The sequence below is a fragment of the Sciurus vulgaris genome, assembly GCF_902686455.1.
Source record: "Sciurus vulgaris genome assembly, chromosome: X".
Taxonomy (NCBI): domain Eukaryota; kingdom Metazoa; phylum Chordata; class Mammalia; order Rodentia; family Sciuridae; genus Sciurus; species Sciurus vulgaris.
In genome coordinates, this window is record NC_136471.1 from 840,211 (window position 1) to 852,850 (window position 12,640).

General features: G+C 39.2%; 1 protein-coding gene across 3 annotated transcripts in view; it reads left to right on the forward strand.

Annotated features, from left to right (window-relative positions):
* Positions 1-1,454: 1,454 nt before the first annotated feature.
* F8 (coagulation factor VIII) overlaps positions 1,455-12,640 on the forward strand; it is a 111,495-nt gene continuing 100,309 nt past the window's right edge. For all 3 annotated transcript variants that reach the window (XR_013761197.1, XM_079124534.1, XM_079124535.1), the window contains exon 1: positions 1,455-1,791. Coding sequence is in view for 2 of the 3 variants with exons in the window: in XM_079124534.1 (XP_078980660.1) it covers positions 1,646-1,791 (146 nt within the window). In the remaining variant the exon portion in view is untranslated. The remainder of the gene's footprint in view (positions 1,792-12,640) is intronic.

Here is a 12,640-nt window from a genome sequence, read left to right on the forward strand (position 1 = left end):
ATAGTATTATATAGGGCATGAGTATAAGAAAAAGCAAGGAGGACAGTATGGCAAGAGCAAGCTCAGAGCCAAAATGTACATGAAAGGAACACACAGACCATGTGGGATACTCCAGGCCATGGTAAAGTTGTAGGATTTTACATAGGGAGGTCAGAAGCCATTGGAGGATTCTGAGTAGAGAAATGACATGACCTAATTCCTAGTTTTAAAGTCACTTGGGTTATGCACAATGGTGCACATCTGTAATCAGCTCAGGAGGCTGAAGCAAGAGGATCATAAATTCAAGACCAGAGTCAGCAACTTAGCAAGACCCTAAGCAATTTAGCAAGACTGCCTCAAAATTAAAAACAAAAAGGCCTGGTGGTGTAGCTCAGTGGTAAAGTCTCCCCGGGTTCAGTGCCCAGAAGCAGAAAAAAAACCTCATGGTGGCAGCTACACAAGACACAAGGCTGACTAAGAACCTTAAACATCCTGAAACTTCTCTTGTTGCTGCCACTAAGGAACACACTCAGAGTAGGCTACGAAAATGAGAGGACATTAAAGCACTCTTCATGTTGATCTCCCTGTCCTCTTCTTTTCCTCAGAATCAAAGCTTTAAGATCTCACCTCACTCCACTCAGAATAGCAATTATCAAGAATACAAGCAATAATAAGTGTTGGCGAGGATGAGGGGAAAAGGTGCACTCATACATTGCTGGTGGGACTACAAATTGGTGCAACCCCTATGGAGATTCCTCAGGGAACTTGGAATGGACCACCATTTGACCCAGCTATCCCACTCCTCGGTTTATACCCCAAATCAGCATACTACAGTGACACAGCCACATCATTGTTTATAACTGCTCAATTCACAATAGATAAACTATGGAACCAACCTAGGTGACCTTCAATAGATGAATGGATAAAGAAAATGTGGTACATGTACACAATGGAATATTATTCAGCCTTAAAGAAGAATGGAATTATGGCATTTGCCAGTAAATGGATGGAGCTGGAGAATCTCATGTTAAGTGAAATAAGCTAATCCCCGCAAAAACCAAATGTAGAATGTTGTCTCTGATATGTGGATTCTGATCCATAATAGGGGGCTAGGGAGAAAGGAGAAACTTTGGACTGGGCAGAGGGGAGTGAGGGAAAGAGAGGGAATGTGGGAATGGGAAGGATGGTGAAATGATATGGACATTCTTACCCTATGTATGAGTATGATTGCATGGACGGTGGGACTGCACCATGTTCAGCCAGAGGAATGAGAAATTGTGCTCCATTTCTGTACAGTGTGTCAAGATGCGTTCTGCTGTCATGTATAATTAGAATAAAAAGTTCTAATTTACATCAGACATTTCATGCCTCTACTGCCTTCAGAAGTGAAGGGGTTAAGCATGAACTCATCCACCCTTTTCCTTCTCTACTTCCTCTTGTGGCTGCTTCCCACTGCCAAAAAGGAAACAATTCTATCTGGTACTGCTTAGAGTTAATGCTGCTGTCACATCCAGCAGGTGAAGTCCCCTAAATTTCTCTTCAAAACATTTGGGAATTTTCAGAGAATCATAGAAAATTTACCTTCTTTCTCCTGGGAGCTCAAGATACTTTAGAGAACAATTAAACTTTTATTTCCGCAGTTGAACATCTTCTAGCAATAAGAGCCATGCAAGTAGAGCTCTGTACCTGCTTCTTTCTGTGCCTTTGGCAATTCAGCTCTAGTGCCACCCGAAGATACTACTTAGGTGCTGTGGAACTCTCCTGGGACTATATGAAAAGTGACCTGCTCAGTGAGCTGCATGTTGACACAAGGTAAAGGCTATCCTTTACTCCTACAGCATTGTGGGGATATGACTTTGGTTGGAGAAAGGTGCAGACATCACATTAGGATGGCTATGATGCTTAGTTAAACCCTGAGAAAACATTTCCAGGTAAGGTGCCATGTCTTTTCAGAGATCTGACCTATTAGTTGATATTTTGTTCCGTTTTACCCACTGCATCTCCTGTCACATTCTGCAACTTTGGAATCTAGAGAGTGTGGTAGAGAGAGGGTGAATGGGCAAGGAGGAAAGGAAAAACAAACAAACAAACAAACTTGGCATACCCCAAACTTGCATGCAGAGAATCAGGACAATGAGACCCAATCAATCTAACAAACGAGTTTACTTTCCAGTTCTCTGGTGTGTGTATGTGATTTTCTTTTGCATAATATTAGCCATGATTTGAGAAGCTTTTCCTCTTTTGGAGGTTCTGCTGCATCTGAGAAGAGTAGATAATCTTTTCAGTGTTACATACAGTCATTGCTTTATTCAGATTTTTCTACCTCTTATTCAGTCAGTTTTGGTTATATATGTTTTATTTCCTCTAGAAAACATTCTGTTATCTTCAGATTTGATAATGTATTGGCATTGAGTTACAGTTTCTGTGATTTTTTTTTTTTTGTACTGGAGATTAAAGCTAGGAGCTCTATATCACTGAATTATATTCCCAGCCCTTTTTATTCTTATGAGACAGGGTCTTGCTGAGTTGCTTAGGGCCTCACTAAGTTGCTGAGACTGGCTTTGAACTAGTGATCCTCTTGCCTCCGCCCCCAGGCAGCTGGGATTACAGGCGTGCGCCACACCTGTCAGTCTCTGATTTTTGTTGAACTATCCTGTGTCTGTAATATCTTCTTTTCATTTCCTTGTAATGTGTATTCTCTTTCTCTCTTCAAAATGCTTCCAGGAGGTTTCCTGATGTTTTTGGGTCTTGCCAAGAAGCATCTTTTGGGTTAATTTATCAATTCTTTTTTTCTTTCTGTTGCATCAGTTTCTGCTTTTACTTTCATTAGCTCATTCCTTTTTTCCAATTTCATTTGTTTCATTTTGTTGTTTTACTTCTGCTTCATTGAGTGGAATGCTGAAATTATTTGTTTTAAACTTTGGGTTTTTTTTTTCTTTAAAGAATATTCCAAGGATTTAGACACAATACATAATTTAATGCTGATGTAAATATTAAATGTAGTCATATTATACATTATCATCTTTGTTTGATTTCCCCCATTCTCCTCCTACATCCCCCTTCTTGCCCATCCCAACCAGGCATCCCTGGATGATAATAAACGCACACCCACAAGGGTTTTCTTTGTCATTATTTGTTTTACAAAAGTGGCATCTTATATATACCTTCCCACTCACTACCACCTGATATGTATAGAGTGCTGCTGCATCATTACTTTAATTGCATTATTTTTATTTCTAATGAGCTTAAGCATCTTCTGAAATGGAACTTGACTATTCATATGCTTTGCCCATTTTTCTCTGGGCTCTTTCATCTTTTAATTAATCTTTAATTTCATCTTTTAATTAATCTTTTAATTAGTTAATCACAAAATCCTCTTCAAGTTTCAATTCTTCTTCATGATTATTGCAATTTCCCAAGATCTACTATTTGTCTATTGCCCTTTTGTATGATTTTTGCCAAAAATAACTTTAATTTTTATAGTCAACTATAACTTTTCTTTTGTATCTTCAAAGTTGGCAGTGTTGATTAAAAATGTCTTCCACACTTCAGGGTTGTGAATGTATTCTCCCAGATTTTCTTGCAAAAATTTTACTATTTTGCTTTTTACAGTTCATCTGCTAGTTATGTTTTCTATAGGGAATAAGAGAGGCATCTGTCTAGCTTTATTTCTATCCAGATCAATGGCCTATTGTGATGGCATCATTTATTAAATAATACAGCTTTACCATTAATTTGAATTAACACATTCATCTTACAAAATTCTCATATAGTAACTTGTGTTTTGGGATTCATTTTGCCATTTCATTGACCTCCTATTATCTTCTTTTGCCAGTAGCATATTGAGGTGATTATAGTGGGCCTATAATATATCCTGAACTCTGGTAAAAGCAACCTTTATTTTTTATTTTATTCATTCATTCATTCATTCTTCATACTGGGATTTGAACCCAGGGATGTTCTACCACTGAGTGACATCTCAGCTCTTTTTTAATCTTTATTTTGAGACAGAGTCTCACTAAGTTGCTGAGGCTGGCCTTGTACTTGTGATCCTCCTGCCACAGCCTCCCAAGTTGCTGGGATTTACAGTCATGCACCACCACACCTGTTTAATATCTTAAAGCTTTTATGTGGAAAAATAAAATGCCCAAGAATAACTAAGAAAAGTATAAAAAGAACAGTGTGGATTGCTTAAACAGTCCAGTGGCACACACCTGTAGTAACAGAGATTAGGGAGGCTGAGGAAGGAGGATTGCAAGTTCAAGATCAGTCTCAGCAACTTAGTGAGACCCTGTCTCAAAATAAAAATAGAAAGGTCTGGGTATGTACCTCAGTGGTAGAGCACTCCTGGGTTCTATCCCTAGTACAAAAATTAACATATTTATCTGATTAAAAAGAGCCAAGCCTGTTGTGATCCTAACTGAAATTTCATTACATTTGTACATTAACTTAATTAATATAATATATTTAATTTTGTTATTACATTATCCCTATGCATGTTATAAATGTGTTGCTATTGTTAATAAAATGGCTTTCTCTTATAATCCCAGCTCCTCAGGAGACTGAGGCAAGAAGATTGCAAATTCAAGGCCAGCCTAGGCAATTTATCCAGACCCTGTCTTAAAAAGGGATGGGGATGTAGTTCAGAGGTAAAGCACTTGCCTAGGATGTGTGAAGCCCATTTTAATACTGGGTTCAACCCCCATTATTTAAAAAATCTCCTATTTTCATTTATAAGTGCTGACTACTAAAATAGAGAAAAGGTATTACTTTGTACATATTCATCTTAATCTAGTCTCATTACCAAATTCTCTTATTAATCATAATAATTTTACCCTAATCTTTGTAGGTATCGAATTGTATCATTAGTAAAATGAGACAGATTTTATATCTTTCCAAAAGTTTATAACCAGTTATTTCATATTCTTATATGATAGAATTTATGAGAAAGTGTGACAAACATTAAATAACAGTGAAGACAGCATTGCTGTCTACCTCAGGGTTTCACTTGAAATAGTTCACTTCAAATTTCACTTGAAATAACAATTGCTGTCTGTTTTTTGTAAATGGTCATTGTTACTTCTATTCTCACTTGCCATATAACTTTTATTATAAATGACTTTCAGGACTGGGGACCTAGCTCAGTGGTAGAGTGCTTGCCTAAAATGTGTGAGGCCCTGGCTTCCATCTGAGTTCAATAAACACACACACACACACACACACACACTTTTCAGCATCTAGCATCATCTGAATTCTCTTCTTTAATATGATGGACAAAGAGATTATATTAATAGATTTCCTGACACAAAACAACCTTACAATCTTTGAGTACAATTTACTGCTCATATAACTTGATTATTGCTGGGTTGTATGCGCTGCTAATATTTCTTCTTTTCCCCGTCCTTCAATCCAGGGCCTCACACATGCTAGGCCAGTGTTCTTACCCTTGAACTGCATCCCAACCTGAATATTTCTTTAAACACTGTGTGTTTAAATGTATGCGATTGATTTATATCTTCATTTTTTTCTATTCTAGTGCTTGGAATAGCTCAAATAACATTCCTAAATTCATATATATCTTTGGTATTTATCCTTTTCCTGTGAATAAGCTTAGCAGGGATTTGTCTTTTGTTGTTGGTAGTGATCTTTTCAAATAATGAGTTTGAGGGCTTATTTTTCCTAGTTATTTTAAAATATTGTATTTACTTTTAGATTTTATACTCTGTCTTAGTTTCTTTTGGCTTATCTTGTTACATTTTTCAATACCTAGGAAAAGTAGTGTTTGCTTTTCTCTTTTTTGTTCCTGTTTCTCATACTGAGGGCATTTAAAACTACACATCTTTTTCTGAAAATACCTTCTCTGTCCTCCACAGGTTTGGGTAATAATCATGTTCTTTTTAGCTTCACTGAGCAAAAAAAAAAAAAAAAAAAAAGGTTTTGGCTCATTATTTGTGTTGTCTTATTATTATGTACCTATGCACTGTTCATCCATTAATTTCTTTTTGGGGGGATTTACTGGGGATTGAACTCAGGGACACTTGACCACTGAGCCACATCCCCAGCCCTATTTTGTATTTTATTTAGAGACAGAGTCTCACTGAGTTGCTTAGTGCCTCACTGCTGCTGAGGCTGGTTTTGAACTCATGATCTTACTGCCTCAGCCTCCTGAGCGCTGGGATTACAGGCATGTACCACCGCTCCCGGCTCACACATTAACTTCTTAATGCAAAAAGTGAACATGTCAACTATACTAGCTCTTGAAATGTTCACTTTTTGGCTGAATAAGACTCCATTTATCTCTTTATTTTAGCTAACCTAGAGGGGATGATCTCAATGATTATTTGTCTTTTAATTGTCCTTTGGTTGCTTGTACTTTTGGTGCATATGTAAGAAATCATTGTCAAATCTAAGGTCACAAGGATTTCACCTACATTTTCTTACCTTTATTTATTTTTTTGTGGTGCTGAGGATCGAACCCAGTGCCTTGAACATTGGCAGCAAATGCTGTACCACTGAGCTACAACCCCAGCCCTCACCTACATTTTTCTTCTAATAGTTTTATATTTTTAGGTCCTATATTAAAGTCTGATCCATGTTGAGTTACATTTTGTGTAATGGTGTGCAGAATTTAATGGAGGAAATAACTCATTTGTTACCTAGCTTTCTGTTGTTGGGTAGGCAGTCTCATGTTTTACCAAGAAAAAGTTGATTAAATTTTTATTTTGAGAATGCCATTTTATAATCTGGATTATTTTGATACTGATTAACAGGATAAGCTGACTCTGGACACATCCTGAAAAACTTTGCCAAGGTTTGAAATAAACAGCTGGGGAAATTGAATTTTATATTATCTGTTCCTGCAGCTGCTGAGCTTCTTCTAAGCAAGGGTCAAGGAAAATAATAGGTTTTCCGATCAGTTTTAGATAAAATGTGAAAAAACTGTTCATGTCAGGGACAATTGTTTCCAAGTATATTTGGCAGGATTTACATATTGAATCCCAAGGGAAATACACAAACAAAACCCCCACAACTTAGGAAGAAGCAAAACCTGTGAATCCTGGAATATTTTATCATTTACTGTGCAGATTGCCCTGGAATTGAGACAGGCAAATAAATCACGTGTTTCTGATGCAGTGGAAAATATTTTCTAGTGGAAAAGGTTCTAGGCTGGGAAGCTGTGTATTCTTGTCCTGTTGATATAGGAATTTAGGGATACAGAAAACGATAGACCTTGTCTCTAAAGAGAAGCGGTTTAGCGATGGAATGCAGGAAATGCAGCATACAAGAATCTTTGAAATGCAAAAAAAAAAAAAAGTCATGACCTTGCCTGCAAAAAGTAACATGAGGGCGAAATGCAAGTGCTAGAAAAACTGTAATGAAATTGTGTGACTCCATCCTGGCTCCACCTCTAGTTCAGCCTCTAGCACCTGTTCCTTTATAAACATTAACAGCCCACACCATGAAGTTTCTCTCTCTGGAGATGGCCTGCATTCTCCCTTAAATGCATATTTCTTAAGTTATCTTGAAATGTACCTCTCCCTTGAGATAGGAGAAAGTCAGTACTGAAAGTCATTTGTCATGGCCTTGAGTTGGCAGAGGGGCTCCCCGGGCAACGTGCTTTCTCGGGTGTCCTGCCAACTGCAGAATGGAGAAAAATGTGGGAGAGCAGAGAGGTGAGCAGGAAGTCAGCACCACCTTTGCCCCATTGCTGTCAGCTGGTTCCCTTGAGAGAGGTCTGTGCAGTCCCAGGGAGCCTTTCCAGCCACTTTGCTGCTAGGTCCCAGGAAGAGGTGTGAAGGGCTTCCTCCCTGACCACACACGGTGCTTCCAGCAGTCTTTGCTTTATGGGCATGGAGGCTGCACTGCTCACCGTTTGGGAGATGGCTTCTGGACGTTACCTTTCTTAGGAGGAAATCGGCTTCATTTCTTGGGTTAGTCCTTTCTGCTTTGACTCTGACATCATCTGGGAGTCAGAGCGCCTCCCTCTGCAAAGGACTGTGTCTGTCTGTCCCTGTGTTTTCGACAATTGCCCACTGGGCATAACTCTTCCCATTGGGCATAACTCTTGCAGACACGTGTGGCAAGGTCTGCTCTGTCTACAGTCTGATGCATTTTTATTTTTCACCAAAATCGTGCAAACATAATGTCTCCTCATCAGAGTATGACCAGGGGTGTAGCCCTGGGGACCTGCTGGTTGGTTCCACTGTGGTGTGGGCCTAGCTGCATCTTTCCACTTACCACAGCATCTCTTCCAGGTCTGTGTGATGGGAGGGTAATTATGTGCCTTGTGGAACAGGTCTTACAGCCTCAAATTCACTCCTTTTCATGTAAAACATTTAAGTTTTTAGTATGTCTAAGCAGGTTTCTGTCAATCATGTCTGTTAAGCTTTTGTGACAGCATTTTCACAAATTTATAGCTGGCAGTGCATTGTCTGAAAACTCTAAGAACCCAGAAACCACTCCAGACACGGGAACTCACATAAGAGAGTTTATTTGCAAATAGGTAGAGTGTCTCCCTGCAGGGTAAGAGAGAAAATGAGAGAAAGAGAAAGAGAGAGCACATGTGCAAGAGAGAGAGTGAAAGCCAGGAGGAGAGAGCATGAAAGTGAGGAGGAGAGAGAGAGAGAGAGAAAATGGTGGGGAGCCATTCGTAAGCAGTGGAATTCCGCGGGCTAACAGGGACCAATAATGGAGAAGAATACTTGCCAGCTGACTTATGAACCAATGGCTGGCTAGGATGTTCACAGACTGACAAGCTAGGCTGTAAGTTGGGAGGCAGAGAAATGACTGCAGTGTAAAGGGCAGGGGAGCAGCTTTATATTATATTATAAAAGCAAACCAGACAAAAACATTTCCAGGCAACATTGTTCAAATATTGACAATTCGTGTGCTTTCTTAAGTGATTTTATAGCTTTTGAACAATGCAAATAGGAAAAAATATCATTTGCTTTTTTCTTTCTTCCTTTTACATGCAGGAAGTTTATTGGGGTGGGGGAATCTTCTGGATTAACAGTTGTGTGGAAGTAAAGGAAGCAGGATTGAATAGAGGGAGAAGCTGAGTGATTGCAGTCTTATACACCCCCACATTGACCAGGAAAGGTATTGGCATAGGATCTGCTATTTTGCTGCCACCGTTGTTCTGCCTCCCCCGCACCACTTCATAATCCTGATCTAGCCCAAGAACCTCCTTGCCAACTATTGGTCCGTTGTTATTAGCCTGCGAAATCCCACTACTTAAGAATAGCTCCCCCACCATTTTCACTCTCTCTCTCTCACTTTCACTCTCTCTCCTCCTTACTTTCATGCTCTCTCCTCTTAGCTTTCACTCTCCCTCTCCTCCTCACTCTTGTGCATGCTCTCTCTGTTTCTCTCTCACCCTGCAGGGAGAGACTCTGCCTGTCCACTTAATAAAATCTCTTGCATGAGTTCCTGCATCCGGAGTGGTTTCTGGGTGCTTTCAAAAGGGACATTTCTTTGGGGGAGGTTGCTGACTTCAGACAAAGGCAGGTTCCTAAGGGAACTCAAATGAAAACCATAAGCTGTCAGCATTCCCAGCAGCTTGTCTCCCTCTTCTACTATCTGTTTTGGATTCCTCCCACTACCTTTCAATTTGTACTTCTGCTGGTTCAATTGGGTTACCTGATGAGGTCCCTGGTTATCATGCCCTTCTCAGGACTTGACTGCACTTGCCCATTTATCATCAAAATTGGGCAATGGAGTACCAAGAAATATCCAAGTGAATGACCTTGGTGCCAAATGCATTCTTCTCTTTTCCTATCATATAACACTTCCTGCTGCTGCTTGTAAGCTCGGGGGCATGGCTAGTGGTCAAATAAAATCGGACAGAAAGCGGCTGAAGCAAGCTTTATTGGAATTTGGCTCTCAGGCGAAATTCCCAGACCCCCGGTGTACAGTCAGGGTAGGGAGCCAGAGAAAATTGCACACAGACTCGGCTGCCCAGGGTCTTTATAGGCTGGAATGGGCAGGGGTCCTGCTGAGTGACAGGTGGAGGTAAGGGTCAGTGGGGTCTTCCTGCCATGTGTCACCATGTGTCACGCTGCCCTTTGCCTCAGTTGCTCCGCTTTCTATCATATAGTCGCCCAAATTTCTACCTAGCACTGCTGATCAGGGTCAGTTACTCCTACCCTTTTAAAAACCAGGACTTCTGGGGCTGGGGGCATAGCTCAGTTGGTAGAGTGCCTGCAAAACAGGACTTCTAAGTTCTCAGAGCCCACATTTAAAGGCAGTTTCTCCAATGGGAGTAATGGTAATTTGAAGATGCTCCTATTTCTACCCCTCATTTTCCAGATCCATGTAGTTTAGTTAGGAAAACAGCACTATATAATAGTTATTAAACTGTGGTATATGCAGCATCCTGGAGGATTGTGCCTTATTCTTACACAGTATTATCTCCAACTGGTGTCTTAGCTGTGCCTTCAACAAGCTATTCTACTCTATTAGATGGGCACCTTTTGGGTATTATGATTGGACCATTGGATTCCATGGCCATGTGATGTGATGATAAAATGCAAGGTCTTGTGCTAATGGAAGGGCTTGGATGGTGGTGATTACTTAGGCTCAGTAAATGACTGGATGTTTTCCCTTAGGAATGATGACATATGGGCTTGCCTTTGATCTCTATTGCTGGCAAGTTGGATATTCACAGCAACAGTGGCTCAATCAGCTTTACCTGCATAGCCCATTATGGCCTCAGCAATGCTTCTTCATTCATAGGTCCATTTTGACAGAATTGAGGTGCCAACAATAGAAGCTAACACTCAATTGGTTAAGCCATTTAGTCCCACTTGGTTGTTTAGTGCCTTCTGTGTGGTAAATTTTCTCTTGACTTATTCATTCTCTGTTGTAGATTCAAGTTTCCTTTCTTTATGTGGGTTTGAGTTTCTAATATGTCATTTTCCTTTTTTCTGAACAATTTCTTTGAATATTTCTTGCAAGATGGGTCTATTGGTAAGACAGTCCTTGAATTTTTATTTATCTAAGAAGTATTTCTTCTTAAGTTTTGAAGGATAATTTCGTTTAGTACACATCATGGATATGCTAGAAGTTCTGCTTTCTCAGTAATTTTTCTTTTCATTTTTGGAAGTTTTTATTATCATATCTTCAAGCTTAGAGTCTTTCCTTTACTATTCTATTAATGACCCCATCAAAGATGTTCTTCATTTCTGTTACAATATTTTTTCTTTTACTTCCAGGATTACTGTTTGATTCTTTCTTTCTTTCTTTTTTTTTTTTTTTTTTGATAATATTTTTTAGTCGTTGATGGACGTTTATTTTATTTATGTATTTATATGTGGTGCTGAGAATTGAACCCAGTGCCTCATACATGCTAGGCACACACTCTACTACTCAGCCACAAGCACAGCCTTGTTTGATTCTTTCTTAGAATTTTCATCTCTCTGCTTACAGTATACATCTGTTATTCTATGTTGTCTACTTCCCGCATTAAAACCCTTTGCAAATTAGTCACAGTTTTTAAAAGTTTCTGGTGTGTTACTGAAGTATGCTAATTTTAAGTCCTATGGGTATAAACCGAGGAGTGGGATAACTGGGTCAAAAGGCGGGTCCATTCCAAGTTTTCTGAGGAGTCTCCACACTGCTTTCCAGAGTGGCTGCACCAATTTGCAACCTCACCAGCAATGTACAAGTGTGCCTTTTTCCCCACATCCTCGCCAACACCTATTATTATTTGTGTTCTTGATAATAGCCATTCTAATTGGAGTAAGATGAAATCTTAGAGTTGTTTTAATTTGCATTTCTCTAATTCCTAGAGATGTTGAAAACATAACACAGCCACATCAATGTTTATAGCAGTTCAATTCACAATAGCTAGATTGTGGAACCAACCTGGATGCCTTTCAACAAATGAATGGATAAAGAAACAGTGGTATATATACACAATGGAATATTATTCAGTCATAAAGAAGATAGATATTATGGCATTTGCAGATAAATGGATGGAATTGGAGAATATCATGCTAAGTGAAATAAGCCAATCCCCAAAAAACCAAAGGCCAAATGTTTTCCCTGATGATATATAATGGGGGTGGGGATGGGGGGTGAGAGAAGAATGGAGGAACTTTAGAATACATAGTGGGAAATGGGAGGGAGGAATGGGTATGAAAGATAGTGGATGAGACAGATATCATTACCCTATGTACATGTATGATTACACAAATGATATGAATCTACATCATGCACAGCCATAGAAAGGAAAAGATATACCCCATTTGTGTACAATGAGTCAAAATGCAGTCTGTAAAAATAAATAATTTTAAAAAATTGCACCTATGTATGGGGTCTAGGTGATATTTTAACACGTGTATACATTGTGTAAAGTTTCAATCATGTAAAACATATCTGTCTCCTAAAAAAAAAAAAAAGTTTCTGGTGTGATCATTCCAACTTTCCTGCCATATCTAGCTCTGGTTCTGGTGCTGACTTTGTCTCATCAAACTGTGTTTTTGCCCTTTAGAATGTCTCGTATTTTTTTTTTTTTTTTTTTTACTGCACATGATGTACTGGGTAAAAGGAACAGCTATAAATAGGCCTTTAGTAATGAGGTGGTGGGGTGATTTGAAGGGCATGCGCTTCTACAGTGCTATGACTAGTTCTCCATCTTAGTATTTTGGTGAGCTTGTGC